The sequence below is a fragment of the Gastrolobium bilobum genome, unplaced genomic scaffold, assembly GCF_033153095.1.
Source record: "Gastrolobium bilobum isolate Gb01-03AN ecotype WA unplaced genomic scaffold, APGP_CSIRO_Gbil_v1 utg141425, whole genome shotgun sequence".
In the NCBI taxonomy this organism is placed as follows: Eukaryota; Viridiplantae; Streptophyta; class Magnoliopsida; order Fabales; family Fabaceae; genus Gastrolobium; species Gastrolobium bilobum.
In genome coordinates, this window is record NW_026897535.1 from 1 (window position 1) to 18,699 (window position 18,699).

General features: G+C 38.3%; 2 protein-coding genes across 5 annotated transcripts; both read right to left on the minus strand.

Moving 5' to 3' along the window:
- Nucleotides 1-2,845: 2,845 nt before the first annotated feature.
- LOC133307774 (uncharacterized) lies at nucleotides 2,846-3,449 on the minus strand. Its single transcript, XM_061508325.1, has 2 exons — nucleotides 2,992-3,449; nucleotides 2,846-2,870 (listed from the first exon to the last, which is right to left on the minus strand). The coding sequence occupies exons 1-2, from the start codon at nucleotides 3,447-3,449 to the stop codon at nucleotides 2,846-2,848; spliced, it is 483 nt and encodes a 160-aa protein (XP_061364309.1).
- Nucleotides 3,450-5,719: 2,270 nt separating this feature from the next.
- LOC133307772 (cytochrome P450 72A68-like) lies at nucleotides 5,720-18,699 on the minus strand. Of its 4 annotated transcripts, none has more exons than XM_061508323.1 (6): nucleotides 18,657-18,699; nucleotides 9,626-9,856; nucleotides 8,037-8,254; nucleotides 7,546-7,790; nucleotides 6,414-6,801; nucleotides 5,720-6,332 (listed from the first exon to the last, which is right to left on the minus strand). In XM_061508323.1, exons 1-6 carry the CDS (start codon nucleotides 18,697-18,699, stop codon nucleotides 5,901-5,903), a joined length of 1,557 nt encoding a protein of 518 aa, XP_061364307.1. In that variant the 3' UTR covers nucleotides 5,720-5,900. The 4 variants fall into 4 exon arrangements, with proteins under 4 accessions (XP_061364307.1, XP_061364306.1, XP_061364308.1 ...); XM_061508322.1 differs by having other exon boundaries at nucleotides 9,626-9,862; XM_061508324.1 differs by lacking the exon at nucleotides 18,657-18,699 and having other exon boundaries at nucleotides 5,720-6,218; nucleotides 9,626-9,935.

The following is an 18,699-nucleotide window of genomic DNA, read 5'->3' on the forward strand; positions in this document are numbered from 1 at the left end:
AATACCTCATTTATAACATTCAGAAAAATAACAAAGCCATAATGTCTTGCTAAAAAAAGCACAAAATAACGACGTGAAAAATTAACTCCTAAAGCTATAGCAAATCTGGAATCCTCCCAAGACCCATAGATGTAACATGCCTCTCGAACACACGTTCAGGCAAACTCTAGTAAAAGGGTCAGCAAGGTTATCATCCGATGCTATCTTGGCAACCACTGTGTCTCCTTCTCTCAATGATATCTCGGATCAAGTGGTACTTCCTCTCTATGTGCTTTTGCCTTTTGTGACACCTTGGTTCTTTGCACTGTGCTACTGCCCCACTGTTGTCACAGTAAAGTGTGATGGGACGACTAACACCTGGTATCACCTGAAGGTCCGTTAGGAACTTCTTTAACCATGCGGCTTCCTTTGCAGCCTCTGAAGCAGCTACATACTCAGCCTCTGTGGTAGAGTCAGCCACACATGATTGTTTGACACTCCTCCAACAAATGGCACCGCCATTTAAAGCATACCATTTCTTTTTCTTGCCCTTTGGCTATAAACCCTTTTGGTTGCTGCATATAGATTTCCTCTTCTAAATTTCCATTTAGAAAAGCAGTTTTGACATCCATTTGCCAAATCTCATAATCAAGATTTGCTAACCGGCGAAAAGGTTTCTTCATAATCCAAACCTTCTATTTGGGTGTACCCTTTCGCCACCAATCTAGCTTTGAAGGTTTCAACCTTTCCGTCTAATCCTCTCTTTCTCTTGTAAATCCACTTACACCCAATGGGTCTTACCCCTTTTGGTGCATCTACAAGAGACCAAACTGAGTTAGAATACATAGAATCCATTTCACGACTCATAGCCTCAAGCCATTCCTGAGCATCAACATCTTCTAGTGCCTTGTCATAACTAGTGGGATCATCATCATTCTCAATGATGACATCCTGACTCGATTCACCCAACAAGAGATATCTTGTTGGTTTACGAATCAATCTCCCACTACGACTGTGCTGCACTTGTTGCTGAGCATCTACAGGATGATTCAAGTCTGGTGGGTTAACAATTTGAGGAGGACCCTCATTTATTTCTGGATAAACCATTTCATGATTTTGTTCTCTACAAGTGGTAACTCCACTTGTTGATTATCATGCTGAACTTCTGGTTCTGTCTCTGGTTCCTGCGTATGTTCAACTACAGGCATATTTTCCCCTCTTTGAACAAATACAGGAATAAAAGCTGGAACCCCTTGAGGTTGAGGCGAAACTTGATCCGAGTCTAGCTCATCAAGTATAACCGTACTCCTCGGCTTGTGATTTTCCATATAGTCCTCCTCTAAGAAAGTCGCATGTGTACTCACTAAAACCTTCTTTTCTTTCGGACTATAAAATAACCAGCCTCTGGTTCCTTTAGGATAGCCTATAAACATGCACACTTCTGTACGAGGGTCCATCTTATTTGGCTTCTGTTGTAAGACATGTGTCGGAGCACCCCAAATCCGAATATGGTTCAAGCTGGGCTTACACCCTTTCCATAATTCTATTGGAGTCTTTAGAACAGATTTTGATGGAGCCAAGTTCAAAAGGTACATAGCAGTTTCTAAGGCATATCCCCAGAATGAATCAGGCAAAGGTGAATAACTGAGCATCGATCTTGCCATCTCTAAAAGGGTTCTATTTCTCCTTTCAGCGACTCCATTCTGCTGGGGTGTCCCTGGAGAAGATAATTGTGAAACTATCCCCTCTTGGGTCAGGTAAGACCTGAACTCTCCAGATAGGTATTCACCCCCTCGATCAGACCGAAGAGTCTTAATTTGAACACCAAGATGTTTTTCTGCCTCAGCCTTGAACTCTTGGAATTTTCCAAAAGCTTCAGACTTATGACGCATCAGGTACACATGTCCAAATCTAGAGTAATCATCAGTGAATGTGATGAAATACTGATACCCGCCTCTGGCCTGGACATTTATTGGTCCACATACATCAGTATGCACCAATTCCAGTTGATGTGTGGCACGATTTCCCTTGGCCTTGAAAGATCTCTTAGTCATTTTACCCTCTAAACAAGATTCACATACTGGTATTGGTTCAAAGTTCAGGGATTTTAATATCCCACTTTTAACCAAACCGTGTATCCTGTTTGAGTTAATGTGACCCAACCTCAAATGCCAAAGATAAGTTTCATTGGAAACTTTCCTTTTCTTTGATGAGTTGATATCCTCAACATCTCTTAATTCAACATGATAAACTTCACAGGGTACAGGACTAAGGAAATAAAGACCATTAAACATTACGCCAGAACAAATAAAAGAAGACGAACTCCTTATTGAAACTGAGGAATTAAACTGAACTGTTAAACCATGTTTAATCAAACAACTAACAGAAATTAAATTCCTCTTAAAATCCGGAATAAATAAACAGTCTTCTAAAACCAAAGTTCTGCAATTATTAAAAGATAAAATAACTTGTCCCACTGCCAGTGCAGACACAAGCTCCCCATTTCCAAGCTTCAAAACTCTTTGTCCTTCGCTTAAAGGCAAGCTATGTTTGAACCACTGCAAAGAGTAACAAACATGGTTAGTGGCTCCTGAATCAATGATCCATTTATCATTGTAATTCTCCACTAAACAAGCCTCAATCACATGTAAATTACCCATACCTGGCTGATTCATGCGTGGGCAATTTTTCTTCCAATGCCCCTTTTGTCCGCACTTGAAGCACTTACCTTTCGGTTGCTTCATTGCAACTGGTTTGGCAACTGGAATACCTGATTTCTTCTTTTTCTTGTTCTTGTTCTTCCCCTTGGGTTTCCCCTTAGGTTTCACAGAACTTTCACCAGCATAAAATGCACTGCCCTGCTTGACTAGAGACTGTTCAGCACTCTCAAGCTCGTGCATCAGTTGAGTAAGATTAAGATTCATCTTATTCATATTATAATTCATCTTGAATTGAGTGAAGTATTCAGGCAATGATTGCAAGAGAAGGTCAACTTTTACTTCTTGTTCAAACTTGACCCCATGATCCTCAGCCTTCTTGAAGTTTGCAATCATTGACAAACAATGATCCCGCACACTTCCTCCAGACATTACTGTCTTAGTGACAGCATTCAGCGCAATCTGCCTAGCAGAGCTGCTGGACGTAGCAAACATGCCATCAAGAGTCTGGAGCATAGCTGCTCCACTCTCAACCATGTTTACCTGCTCCTGAAGGTGATTGGCAAGACTGGCTAAAATGTAACAGCGAACTGCCACATTTGCCTTCTCCCATTTCTCCTTCTCCTGCTGAAATTGGGCCTTTGTTGCCTCAGGCGCATCTTCAGCAGGCTGCGCCGGTATAGGGGTGGTCAGAACAAAATTGAGCTTTTCATATTGAAGAACAATATCCAGATTTGTTTTCCATTGTTTGTAGTTTGTACCATCCATTGGTTTTTGACTCAAAATAGTAGCTAAAGGATTGAATGAAGACATTTTTCTGAAAATAAAATTACACACATTATTTACAAACTCGAAAAGAAAACAACAAACAGATATGGCGCTAGTAGATTCTAATAACTACTATTCGTTTATTGTTTAACAATCCATTAGCTATCTTTACAAGGCTTACGATGGGCAAGATACTTGTAAAACTAATATTGTTATTTTAGGCCTTCAGTTCCATTGTCAGAGCCTCGATGGGAGGGTTAACAATTTTATTAAAGTTGAATGTATTTAACCATTGTTTATTGTCAAAATTATCTTTAGTATCTAAGTGTTGCCGACGATGGGCCGTACAAAACTTTACCAAAATTTTGAAGATATTAAGGTTTAATCTAGCGAAATCTGATTATCCTTATCCGATGGGGCTTCAGCGATAATCATTTCACTAATAAACCCACAATTGGAGCCCGTAGGTTTTATAATTAAATATTTAATTTAAAACCTTCACCCATTCAATATTTTAAAAATTAGAATTTTTAATTTCCAAGAAATGTTTAATTCAAAAAAAAAATTTTGTTTGATTTCAGAAATCCGGTCACTTTGCGTCAACACGTGTTACTCCATGACCATTTCAGAAAACCCACAAAAATTTATTTTCTCAAAAAACAATTTTCTCTTAGGAAATTAACTGGATTATTTATCTAGATTTTAAATCCATAATTAATTAATCCAATGGACAACCTAAATAATCACGCATACTAACTATCATACTAGTCGATTCAAGACATAATAGCTACTATGCAGTAATGACATGTGATCATGCAACAATATGGCATCTTCCTATTCTATATGACATGTTATTTTATACATCATGTTTAATCGCACATATAATTCATACCATTCAATTAAAACATTAAATAATAAATAAATAACTTTAATCCATGGCTTTCCTATAATAATCAATAAATAAATAAAATTACAACTTTGAAATTCCTTTTCCGTCCAGCCCCTAGTATCTGTCTCAAGCCCCTTTAGGGTATCTATGGGCCCACAAGCCCAAAGACCCAATCCTTTGCTAGAAACCCTAGGAGACAAAAAAAAAAAAAAAAAAAGGAACCCTAGCCAACTGTTTTGCCGCGCCGTCAGCCGAAGTCATCTCAACACGAAAATCCAGGGGAAGGACCACCACGGGGAGACGAGAACACGGTCACCGGAACCACCCAAAAAGGGTGTGGCACGCGCCCCCACGCTCCGTATCTCTCCCGGAGAGTGAAGCCCACTCTCATCCACTTGAGGTGGCGCGTGGAGGCGCGTGGAGGATCTAACGGCGGCGATCCACCCGTCATTTTGATCGTCTTTCCGTCCTCTTTCCAACCATATATGGATCGTCCAATTCCGAGGTCCAGAGGTCCACGAAAAGTCTCAGACAGTGTTGAATCCTCATGTTCTTCGCAATTTCTTGATCTCCAATTTTTACAGAAATTCGAAAAATACATAGAAATTCCAAAAAAAAACAAAAACAGCAAGGAGGAAACCTAATCATATGGGATTAGCCTCCTTGTTACAAATCAAGAAATACACGAGAGAATCTAACCATGGATTAAAGCGATTAACCGATTAAAATTAAAAGCAATATCGAATAAGAATTATAAACGAATGAATTTTCAAAAACAATCACATGAATTTATTTCAAAACTGGTTCTTTTCCTCATCGCGATCCGGCTCTGATACCAATTGTAGGTATATCATCAGAAACGCGGAAGCGCATCGAACCGACACGACGAGGGAAAAGATTAACCTTCATCGTTTTGATTACCTGGAAGGGCGTAGTTGTGTGACCACGAACAATAGTTGTTCCCTCTATGATCGATCTTCCAGACTATCTCTCGAGGAGGATGAGATGGTTGTGTGGGCAACCGTTCAGATGATGAACGTCTGCCTCTTGGGTTTGTTTCTAATGATCTGTTCACCTTGGAGGCACAAGAGGAGAAAACTATGAATATATACCTTAGGTCTTAGACATAACTCAACCCTAAGCCTCATGGGCTCAAGTGTCACTGAAGCCCAATAGGACTTTAGTGACCAAAAGAGCATATATCCAACAGAACCTCACATCTAAAATCGGCCAGCTGCAAGGAAGACAAAGCAAGGTTGGGTATGTTTGATTTGGCAATTGGAATTTGGAAATCCAAAAGACCAGTTAAGGAGAAACTTGAAGCTACAGAGTATTCATGTGTACCAAGTGTAATCACACTTTTAATGGTAATCATACATTTAAAAATGATTTTTAGCAATACAATTTAGACAACATAAATTATTGAAAACTTATACCAGAAACAAATTTATTAAATTAAATCCAAACACATACCAAGGGATTCAATTTAGCTGTGTAAATGAAATCAAAAATATGATAGTATCTAAAGAGGATTTTATTATTACATTATAAACTTTCCAGCAGAGCTGTGTAATAAAAATCAAACAATAAGAGCTTATTATTATTTTTTATATTTGCACTTTACGTAGAATGATATGAGCACCGTATTGTGGCTGAAGAGTGACCACTGTAGCAGGAGCATGAGCATAAGCAGGAGAAAGTTCAAATGAGAAATGTAGTAAAATCAATGACAAAGCCATCTTTGCTTCCAACAAGGAAAAGTTTTGTCCAATGCATATTCTAGGACCCCATCCAAATGGAAAAAATGAAACTCTGCCATTTGTTGCTTTTAAAACTCCTTCAGAAAATCTCTCAGGATTGAACTCCTTAGCATCATCACCCCAGAGTTCACAGTCATGGTGAACCAAAACTATTGGTAAGGAAACCTGCACTCCAGCAGGTAATGTCAGGTTTCCAAGTTTCATATCTTTGTGAACAGTTCGACTAAGCCCAAGTACTGGTGGGTATAACCTAAGAACCTCATACAAAATCATTGTGACCTGATACAAAAAGATTAATGCTGATGGTAAGTATCAAGGACATACTGTTCAGTATCAAAATAAAAATAATACAATACTTACAATCTTAAGGTGACTAAGCCCTTCAAAATCTGGTTTGTTGTTGCCAAAGACTTGGAACACTTCATCCCTTGCACGTGCTTGCCAATTAGGGTACCTACTCAATAAGACCATTGTCCAAACAAGCAAAACTGAAGTGGTTTCCTGCCCTGCAAAGTAGAATAGCTTGCATTCCTCTATTACATCTTCAAGATTCATTCCAACATTCTTGCTGCTTCCTTGTTCTTGAATTTCCTTGTAATTTGACTCCAAAAGTATTCCTAATAAGTCATTTTTTGCGGCTTCACCCTCCTTTATTGCTTTCTCTCGCCTCTTAATCATATCCTCAAGCAAAGCTTTTATATCTCTGTGAATTTCCTTCATCCTCCTATTAATAGTAGTAGGTATAAACCTACAAATAACCATAACAAGTCAATTAATCATTATGATATGAAGGGAATGCTCTTTCCCAAATTAACTAGCCTTCTAGTGGTTGTTCTGCCAAAAGTAAACATAGTTTGGTTTTCCAACAGCTAGAGTTTTACGATTGCAAGTTGCAAGTGAGACAGTTCATCTCATCTTCCCATCACAGTATTTGGTAATTAAGTGGGAATTTTGTATAACACATTGATTGTTATTCTTTATGATTATTCTTGATGAGTGCCATGGGCTAATCTTGGACCCCAATACACCGTTCCACTGCATGACAAAATATCCCAATCACTCCACATTTTCATCACTCCCTCATGACTTTGATATGCAGCCCTCACAAGTATGATGTGGGGCCATGTCAACTGACGAACCTAGACCTAGTCAATCATACCAGAGACTCTTCGATCATATACAAATCTCCATTTTCCCATCTCGGGTTGAACATTCATCCTCCTCTTCCACTATTGATCAATTATAAATGTAACTTGTCTGAATGAAATTTATTCCAATACATGTTGCAATTGAGATACCACATTTTCTGTCACTATATTTGGTAAATTCGTTGTTGTATAAAACAAACTTCTTTGATTATTAGTGATAAATATTACTCGCTAATTGCTGTTTCTTGTATAAAATATGGCAAGGTAAGTTCAGTTTAATAAAACTCATTTAATAAGCTTATTGCTTTAGCCATCGAGCTGTTAGAAACAAAGATTAGCCTTACCTCCATCCAGGGATGTAAACTTTCATTATAACTTTCATTGTAAGTTCAGCTTGCTCCTTTTGAAGTTCAAATATTCTTCTTCCTTCTTCATAACTGCTTCCAAATGCTGTTCTAGAAATAACGTCACTGGCCAAATTCTGAAGGAAAGGCCATGCATCCATTTCACAGGATCCATCTAGAGATAACATTCCCTCCCATTTGCTAATGAGATCATTGCAACTTTTGAAAAATATTGGTAGCATAATCTGTGGTATAATAAAGAAATAACAAGGAGTTAACATTTCCTGTGTCAAACTAAGAACATAAACATGTATATCGCTTGCAAAAGTATATGTTGCTAGCTAAATTAGCACAAGCTATGCCACACCAAATATCTTTCACAGGAGAATGCATTTCCGGGAAGAGTAATTTTCCCAGTGTGTTTCTGACATTTTTTCAACAGGCACAAAAGTCAATTACACAACATCTATATCTAGTAAAGGGAAACTAACCTTCAATTTTTCTAGATTGAATGCAGGGTTGATTATCCTTCTGTGCTTGTTCCACTTTTCTCCCTCATGGCTTGCGAGACCATTAGCTAGTAACTTGACAAGAGGATTGGCATTAGGCTTTGGGAAATCATAGATCTTGTTAAATACATCTTTTATTAGGTCAGGATCTGTGAGGGTCACCCTTGGTGTTGGTCCAAACCACATAAAAGAATTATTGCCTGCATACCATCAACAACTTTATAAGAAGGTTCAAACTAAAGATACACAGAAAAAGAAAATGGGAAACTGTGTGGTGCGCTATTTGAAATTGAAATGAATTAAAACCAGTGTCAAAAAATATAACAGTAAGAAATAACATCATTCTAATGTTGACAGCAGGCATATACTACCCAGAGTTAAATTCAGATTGTTAAAGATAATCTTATGGTCATATTCATTTGACACTCTATTCAACACTTTTTCTGTGAAATCCCAAGTTGGTTCCACTAAATAACATGGGCCATTTCACCGATTACTTCACATGACTACCCAATCATCATGCTGTAAATCAATGCGGATGGCAGTGTTAGTTTTGATGAAAACACAAAAAATAAATAAATAAAACAGTAAGAAAGCTGTTCTCTTAAGAGATGAAAGAGGCAGTGTAGTTTATGGAATTGCAAGGAGATCCATGTTAAATTGCACTTGATAGAAGAAGCATACATAATGAGAGAAGGGGTACTGTTTTTTAACTTAGTGGGAGCCTCCAATGTTTATATTTTTTGTCAGATTAATAAAAAGTTGTAAACGGTAGTCCTATGGTGATGATTGTCATTGGAGTATTCAGGCAATCGCTGCACATATAAAAACTCTTGCTCATTCCCTATCTGGAAGCTCAGTTCCCCTGCCTCTGATGTTTATGTACTGTCTCAGAAGAATAGAGCACTAGTCCAATAAATTGCATATATAAGTGCTTTTATATGTATTTGAACAAATTAACATAAACATCACCTCTATCCCAAAATAGTTGGAATCAGATACAAAATTTTGTCCCTGCACAATACTAACAAGTTTCTTCAATTGTGTCCGAACACACCAATATATTTTCACTTCAGTTTTATTATTATTATTTTTTTGGTAAATATAAAGTTTAAATTAGGAGAAATCACGCCCCCTTATAAGGGCAAGGAAGACGACAAATCTCAATAACAATTTATGGTGAGATTACACATCCCCTGTAACTGAGGAAAACATGAGAATCGAACACAAGTAACATGCGGGCGGAAGATTTTACCAGATGTACCAACTTTCTTTGGAGTCTTATTTTACTACTTTACCCAAATAAGTTTTGACGGACCTCTTCCTCTATTTATGTCATGCTCTAGATAAAAAAATTATTTTCTTGCCTTGGCATCTTAGGTCTTCGAAGAACATGTCCAAAAACATTCTATTTATGTTCTCTATCATATCTAGGACTCCTCATTGATTTTTGTAAAATTTCTAACCATATATAATATATTCCCATACGCATAAACCAAAAAAACAACACATTGTATAACAGACTGCGAAAGAGAATTACTATCTGAAAGAAAAAGGAAGGATAGGCATACCATATTTGTTGACACTTTGTTGGACATAGGAGAACACACGGGGCACAATATCATCAGAGAGATTCATGGGTTTGGACCTTGCTTCCTTTTGTATCTTGAGAATATCCTTTAAGTCCCCAACCAAAACCCTGTATGGATTGCCTTTAAGGCCTTGTTCTCTTAGAAGCCTCTCTAGCCTCTTTGGCCTCAGCCACAGCCAGTTCACCACCCTCCATCCGCATATCACTGCAACTATCACTGTGATAGTTATGCCTGCACTTGTGGCCCATGCTGCTTCCATATCTATGTGCGTGATCTGTGGGGAAAAGAAAATGGGACCAGTAGTTTAAATAGAATTTGGGTGGCAAAATAGGATGCGGTGCTGCACTTTCCTAGAAGTTATCCTTTCGGCCTTTTTCTTTTTCAGTATTTGACGAGCAACAGTACTTTAGAGGTCTATTTCACGTGATAATTTTACGAGAAATTATTGTCGGATGCACTTTTGTGTTTTGTGTGTCATTTTAAAAGATATAAAATTGACTTTAATGTTTCTACGGACCATGAATGTAAATAAATTATCTATATTTGTTTCCAAAACGACTTCGTTTTGGGTTGAAAAATTAAAAAATTATAATGAAAAAGAATATTATAACCCTGAAATAAATTATAATCATAAAAATAAATGGTTAAAATATAAGTTACTCCGTTAAACTTTGATCATGTTTCAAACTATCCCTTGTACTTTTAATTGTTTCAATTAACTCTTGTACTTTATAATTATTTCAAATCAACAATCCTGTTAGAAATTTAAAAAACGTTGTTAAATCTCCTTACATTCCCTAAGCCCCAAATTTTCTGATCCAAATAGAAATCATCCCAAACTACTGAGAAAAAATCCAAAGAAAATTATAACAAGATGAGACAACGTAAATGAGAAGAGAGATTTTTTTTTTTTTTTTTTGAGATTTGGGGCTTAGGGCATATGAGGAGATTTAACAGCGTTTATAAAATTTCTAACAGAATTGTTAATTTGAAACAATTATAAAGTACATGGGTTTAATTGAAATAATTAAAAGTCCAAGAGGGTAATTTGAAACATGGTCAAAGTTCAAGGGGGTAACTTATAGTTTAGCAAAAATACAATGATTTCCGCTTCAAAACGACGTCGTTTTGGACTCAATGTGGATAAGTTATCGACATTGACTGTAGAAAAAGCTAATCCTATAAAATTATATCATTTTGAGTAAGAGAAAGAGATAGATTATGGGAAAGAGAGTGGATAAAATAATAAATAAATGCATGGGTCTCACCTATTTGTGATAATAAAACGACTGTCATTTAAAAGGACAAACATTTCGTGGAACATCAAAATTAGTGTTATCATTTTTCTTTTAACAAGTGGCGGGATGTACTATACTATTTATCATGTTTAGGAAATGGAAGATATTATCTCATATGACATAAAATGAGACAGGTCATCTATTCTCCTAAATAATTTAAGGCTTTAATTTTTTTAGAGAATTATGGGTTCGGTTTTTGTCATGTCACATGACAAGACTATTTTCCTGTACACACAAATCAAGTGTGGGTTCCACGCTTAAAAAAAAAGTCAAACCAAAATCAGGATACGGCGCTGTATCCTCAAGATACGTTGCTGGATCCTCAAGATACGTTGTCGGATCCTTGTTGCAGGAATGAACAGTGTCATTCTTGAAACATGATTCTTATATTTCCCATAAGTTATTTATATTCATTTTCAAAATGACTTCGTTTTATATTGAAAGATTAAAAAATTATAATAACAAAGATTATTACAATCTTGAAATAAATTATTATTACAAAAATATCTTAATTTCTGTCTCAAAACAACATTATCTTAGGCTCAATAAAAATAATTTATCTGCACTTACTAAAAAGTAAGTGCAGATAAATTATTTAGAGAAGAAAGTATTTTTTTTTATTTCTACTATATTAAATTTTTATATAATATTTGAATTAGTTAAAAAGTAAAACCGAAGATTTGTTAATCACGATACGTTTGGTAGAGAATAAATTTTTTTGTACCTAAAAATCATGAGTTCTAGGAATACTGTAGGAAATGAATTTTCCAATAATGTTACTAAAAAGCTATTTAGTAGAGAAAAATATTATCCAAAATATTGACTTAAGATTACTGATTCTATATTTAGTTGATTGTCAAATATTATTGGGAATATTAAGTGATTTTACAAAATTAACCTTACCCATCTTTTTCATTCAAATCTTTTTGAATTTAAAATTAACATTCAGCCAAAAAAAAATTACAAATCCAGAAAACACTTCATCCTACAACATGGCCTTGACCACTGGCCAAATATATTGTCAAACTCGAAGCAGCTGCCGGAGCCGACGGTGGCAGAAATGATTTAGCAAGGGACAAGATCTCGAACCTTCCGTGAAGAGTGACATAAGTGTCAGGCGGGTTCAGGGAGAAGCCCGTGGCGGGGGACCACCACCAATAGGCTAAGGTTATTTTGAATTAAGCCGGGGTATTTGAACCCGTCTTGCTCAAAGGGCAAGATTGAGAGTTCTATCCTCGAAATACGGCCGGGGTATTTGAACCTGTCTTGCCCAAAGGGAAAGATTGAGACTTCTAGCCTTGAAATACGGCCGGGGTATTTGAACCCGTCTTACCCAAAGTGTAAGATTGAGAGTTCTCGCCTCGAAATACGGCCGGGGTATTTGAACTCGTCTTGCCCAAAGGGTAAGATTGAGAGTTCTGGCCTTGAAATATGGCCGGGGTATTTGAACCTGTCTTGCCCAAAGGACAAGATTGAGAGTTCTCGCCTCGAAATATGGTCGGGGTATTTGAACACGTCTTGCCCAAAGGGTAAGATTGCGAGTTCTCGCCTAGAATTACGGCCGGGGTATTTGAACCCGTCTTGCTCAAAATGCAAGATTGAGAGTTTTGACCTCGAAATATGGTCGGGGTATCTGAACCCGTCTTGCTCAAAAGGGCAAGATTGCGAGTTCTGGCCTCGAATTACGGCCGGGGTATTTGAACTCGTCTTGCCCAAAGGACAAGATTGAGAGTTTTAGCCTCGCAACATGGCCGGGGTATATGAACCCGTCTTGCTCAAAGGGCAAGATTGAGAGTTCTGGCTTTGCAATAAAGCTGGGGTATCTGGACCCGTCTTGTCTAAAGGATAAGATTGCGAGTTCTGGCCTCGCAAAGGAAACGAACGTGGAAAGTAAGGGGACGCCCTAAAAACTTTTTTGACGTTGTCACAAACATAACACAGAATCGTGCAGATTAAATTGGAACGTATGGCTAAATCATTCCAAGTTAATCAAAAAAGGGAACAGCCAGCTTGTGGCATTAATCATGAAGACGAAGGTTAGACCTCCATAAATGTCAGAAAAATATTAACAGAGAAAAAATTATTACAATATAGACCGGCATTCCGGCTCTTCAAAATTGCTGGGCGTCATTCCCAAACACATCCCTCGTCTCCTCTTCGAATTGATGCCCTGCAACCTCAATCGCCGGGTTCCCAGAAGTACCCTCCTGAGCGGCAGCGTCGATTTCTGTGGTTGAAGAGACGAATACATCGCCCAGAACATATCCAAAACAGTCAAGCTGATCAATGTTCAAGGTCACACCCGGGTTAAAATGCTTGATCTGGTTAATAGCATTATTAAAGGCGGTCTCAGCAGCCCTTTCAAGAATGGCTTGACTATTGTCGTAGTCCGCCTGCAGCTCTCGCACGTCGGATTGTAGCTTGCTGACCTGCACATGCAAAGCCTTGTTATTTGATTCCAGCTCGGACAAAGAGGACAATTTTCCCTTGAAAAAATTAATAACAGCTTCTGTGTTCGCCTGGAGGCCAAAGGAATTTGCAACAAGCTTTAAATCGACTTGAGATTTCTCCAATGACGTTTTCAAATTAACAGCTGCAGTAGATAAGCTCTTATTCTCCTCAGCCATCTTGTCACGCTCAGCTCGAAGAGTATCTTTATCAGCTTGAAGGGCATCCTTCTCAGCGAATACCTTAGAGTGTTTCTCCAACAAAAGTGAGTACGGCTTCACTAAGGATGTCGTCTTGTAGGTATACAGTTCGGCCTTTTCAAGCTCTTCCACTTGGGCTCTCGACAGAATGTCGGTTCCATAGAATTCAGGCGGAGGACGCGTCACACCTCGCAGCTCCTTCGCAACTCCGGTCTCCCAAAGAGCCCCTCTCCTAAGTCCGACAGGAAGAGGATTCGGGGCCAGACTACCACGGTCCATAAAAACTATGGCCCTTGTGGTCCCGGCTGGATCCACAGCAGTAGAAACTTGGTAGTTGCCGGCATCAAGCCAGTTGTCAGCATCGTTGGTCAAATCCAACATTGATATGTCGGTAGTTGATGGAAAAGACGTAGTGGTGCCAGCAGAAGGACTAGCAGTCCGTGGCCGTTTTTGGGCAGGAGGTGGGCGAGCAGCAGCCTTCCCTCGCCGGGTTAGAACATAATCCAGCACTCCACCTGCAGCAGGGTCTATCTGGTTGCCTATAAAAAAAAAGTGAAGCAGGCATAAGTGCAGATATAAAAAACAAAAGAGAAGGAACCATTACTACAAATCAATATACATATTTTGTATGAGGGCATACTGGTCTAGGCTACGTTGGCGCTAGACTTTGCAACTAAAGAAGCAGAACTCAAGTGGCCTTGCGCGCCGACATGGGCCAACAAAGTCTTCACGCTGGTTTTCTCCTCGGCTGACAGCCCGAGCCTAAAATCAGCCGACCTACGTAGTTGAAGGTCGTAGGACCAGTACAGAGGAAACTTGCCTTCACCGTTCTCATTTAAAAACCACGTATTGGCGCCGACTTCGGCAACAACCTTAAAGTATGCGCCCTTGTAATCTTTGAATGACTCACTATAAACAGAAAATAATCTCCGGGAAGGCTTACTAGCACGACCACAGATACTGATCCACCCTTTGAACTTGGGAGGCTCGGATCCAGTACGAGGGGTGTATATGTTAAAAAAGTATAAAAAAAAAGGGGAACGGTGCATGTCACAGACAAAGAGGTGCATAACTGTTCAAAGGAGACAATGTACGCCCACCTGTTGGGGTGAATTTGGGTGGGAGCAATGAAAAGATGATTGAGAAGGTGTATTTTGAATGAAGAAAAAGGAAAGCGAAGACCAATTTTGGTAATTAAGTCGCGGTAACAGAAGAAAAAGGGAGGTTCCTGAGGATTTTGGCCTGAACAAATGGGCTCATCTTCTGCGGGACAAAAGGTATTGAACCCCACCGGGTTACCTATGGGAAGCCCGGATATCTCCTCGGTAGTCATAAAAGACCTGAAGCTAAGCACTTCCTCAGCAACCCAGGGAAACTGCTTGAGAAGAGCGTCGCTGACGGTGACAGAGCCTTGCTCAGCAGGACTGATGCCGGCTTCCTGCTTTTGATTAGAGGAGGTCGCCTCAGGGTTTAACTCTGCAGAAGGGGACTCCATAAAAACCTAGAACAATAAAAATGGGAGGATTAAAAACAGAAACAATACGTAGCAAAGAAAGCACGTACCTGAGCTAAACAAACTACTACGAGAAGAGCTTGACGAATCATCATATGAAACTAAAGGAGTAGGGGTAAATGAGCCGGGATAGTGGGTACAACTCCCTAGAACTATGTCGGCCATAGAGTCGTTCCCTCTCTCAACAAATTGGGCGCTAAGGTAGACGCAGTTGAAACATGGATCCGATTTTCTAACTTCATTATTACTTAACTCGGCTTGAGAGGAAATTCGAGCCGAATTAGGGTTGGAAACGGAAGCTGAGGTCAGACGGAGGGGGGCAGAGTCTATACCAAAGTTGTTAACTGTACGTCCTAGCAAAGCATCTGGAGTGCGGCCAGACCTTTGGCGACGTCCCCGTATAGAAGGACGAGATGAGGAGGCCCCCCTAATCATACCTCCTCGGTAACCTCTTAGAAGGGCGGCTTGAGTTTCCGCCTCGGTCCGAGGTCTACCCTACAGCCAGTACCTTGGACAGGAGGAAGGCTCTGGATAAACCTTTCTTCTTCTTGCGTAACCTGTTCATCTTCTTTCGCCATAATTTCATCACTACGGACGAAGATCCGAGGGCAGGTGGACCTTCCTCGACTGTTGAAGTTCCCCCCACTCATATTTCAGAAGAACTTGAACTAAAGGAACAGTAAAATGTAAACAATCACAGGCAAAGAAAGGAAGTTTCATGCGAGGAGCAAAGAGACGTTCGAATGACACATGATCAGGTAGCTAAGGGCTGAGCATGCATAAATGGAAAACAAGCATAATAAAGCGGCAAGCATCATGGGATGAAATGTGGTGAGGAGCAAGGTCGGATAGAAAATATCAACAAAAGAAAAAGATAACTCAGAAGGAAACAAAGAACGTACCTGGAAAAAGGTTGAAGATTTTGGGAAACTAGCAAACTGAAGAAATCCTCCAAGCATAGTACCAGTTTAGAAAAACGTAAGTGGCAAATGAGTGGAAAGAAAGAAACAAATAGCATGACCCGCAAAACCAAACCACAGGGGCAAAAGGGTAACTTTGCTAGATGAGACAGTTGAAAGAACACTCTGACAGTTGCAATAAATGCAAGCGGCACGAACAGGTGCAGTGGCACGTTGTGTTTGGGGGTAGGAAGGCCACGTGGAGGGCCATTATGATTACCTGAAAAGAAGAATCGTCGTTTTAGAAGGAGAATCGTCATGGGCTCAGGAAAGCATTTGCAAATACCAATACCTTGGTTGTGCTTCAGTAGCCAGGGAAGTAGGAGGAACCACGACAACAGACTTGGAGATATTGGGTCAAACTGAAGCAATAGTCAATTTGGATGGTCACTAGTTAAAGGACAAATGCCCATGGCCTGAGATGATAATCCGGCTACAAAGATCGGATACGAGATACATTCTTCTGTTGAGCCACGGTCTCGAGCCAGGCTTTACAGTACGACATATTGGGTGCCATATAAACCCGGCTTTACATCCCGGCATCCTGAAAGCTCAGTCTACCGGGCTGGGGGGCAACTGTTATGGACCAGAGGAAGGCCCATAGTCACAGCTAGCCCAAGTAGCGCAAGCTCACATGTAAGCACTATAAATAGGAGCTAAAGACCACAGGTATGGGAGAATCGCTCAAACCCTACTTTTAGGCAATCACGACAGTGCACACACACACCCCTCAGGCCAAGGCCATCATACTGTGTGTAGTGATTCCCTGTCCCCAAGATACCTAATTCATAGGTATCTAGAGAGAAGCACTAAATCCAAGATTAACCACCCAACCACGGTTGGACATCTCTGCCTCAGGCAGAACAGTTATAATAATTTATTGGTTGTCCAATCGGTTATATAACCGTTAGAGACATTATGACTGTTGGAAATATTATGACCGTTTGAGATATTATAATAGTTGGAGAACAATTTCAGCTATTGTAACTTTCATATTTTCCGAACCTATAAATAAGGCATCATTATAGTATGATAATACAATTAGAATACATTCTCTTATCTCTTTTATCTCTATATTCTAATTATAAAGGTTATAAGAGGTTATATTTACAATAAATAATAACCGTTGTAAGATATGGTTGTAAGAGGTTGTAAAAAAAAAAGTTGTAAGTATAACCTTCCTCTCTATATTTTTATAAAAAAAATTAGTTTTTAAAAAAAATATTTGACTTTTGCTTTTGGTTTTTTTTTTAGAAATTAAAATTTTTAGCTTGTTAAAAAAAAGTAAGTTTTAACTTTTTTTCGTGACTTTTTTTTTTTAAAAAACAACATCCAAACACACTAAAAAAGAGAAGTGCTTTTTTTAAGGAAAAAAAAAAGTAATTTTTGAAGAAAAATAAGCTTATCCAAACGAGTCCCAGATATTCAAGCTAGTGTGAGCACTCTTTCTTCAAAATTTGATTCGTAAGACGTGAATACTGAATAGTTATTTGTTTTTACTGTTGATTCACATTTGACTTTGTCTTTAGGCAAAAAAAAGATTATACAAGTTACTTGAATCGTCTGCCATTATTGTTCCTTTTTTTCTTTTATCAATTCCGTTTTTTTTGTCCCACGATTAGATGTTTTTTCAAGAAGATATCATCTTATCCTTTGTATATAACAAAATGTATACAACAATTTCGATTTTTAAGAGAGTAAACTGATAATAAATAGAATATAATAAAAATAGACTATTTATATAATAAACTGTATATGATAAAATATATCTTCTTTGTCGGCAAAGTCATATTTGTTTTTCTTCTTTTTCCCAACCCTTCTTCCCTACGACCAATTCGACTCGATTTGCAAGATTTGCTTCATGGACGACGGGTTGGATGCCCCCTTGGAGAGAAGCTTTGAAGCCTTTGTATGAGTTCACCCAAAATGAAAATAATTTGGAAAGATATAAACGAAAATGAAAGAGATTTTGGGTTTTTTTTTTTTTTTTTTTTTTTTGAAGAGATTTTGGGTTATTGTTTTTTTTTTTTTTTTTTTTTTGGAAATAATTATTTTTTATTGAACATGCATCACTGTTTTGAAATAAACTATTGTTTTGAAAAGATTGTTGTGGAAAGATATGCGATATAATCGTCATAGTGTTGTTAGAAGAGTGCAAAATTTTCGTGATCCATAAGTTAGATCAAGTCACCCACGATAATTAACTTTTTCTATTGGTTATTATTGTTTGTTTATTTTTAATTTTTTTTTGGCAAAGGTATATTATATGATAGTTAAATTTTTTCAATTGAAAATATGAGAAACGAAAAGTCAAGTCCAAATGTTTATTAAAAAAAAAAATCATTGACCAATCGTCGAGCTTTGTGTAAGATTGTGTCTATATTTATGTAATTATAGCACTCTCTTCAACAACTGCCATTTTGCCATTTTCTCGCAACATGTCACTCAACAGTATTGTGAAAGGGGCTTTAAGAAATATTCTGAATTAACATGATGTCTCCTTGTGATTGAGCAAAATAATGAGCTATTAGTGAAAAATTATGAATCTCGTCCCACTGGATCTGCTCCATTTCCTGAAGCGAATACAACAACTCATAATAAGTATGAAAGGAGACAAACTTATAGTCGTAGCCAT

Bases quoted from the DNA above. Each gene is read 5' to 3' on its own strand.
- LOC133307774 (XM_061508325.1), bottom strand. From the start codon at position 3,449: ATGTCTTCATTCAATCCTTTAGCTACTATTTTGAGTCAAAAACCAATG. The intron at 2,871-2,991 runs GTTTGAACAAGA...CTGATGCACGAG, and splicing joins GCTGAGGATCATGGGGTCAA to CTTGAGAGTGCTGAACAGTC.
- LOC133307772 (XM_061508322.1), bottom strand. From the start codon at position 18,699: ATGGCTACGACTATAAGTTTGTCTCCTTTCATACTTATTATGA. The intron at 8,255-9,625 runs GTATGCCTATCC...GATGGTATGCAG, and splicing joins ACAAAGTGTCAACAAATATG to GCAATAATTCTTTTATGTGG. The intron at 6,802-7,545 runs GTAAGGCTAATC...GGTTATTTGTAG, and splicing joins GTTTACATCCCTGGATGGAG to GTTTATACCTACTACTATTA.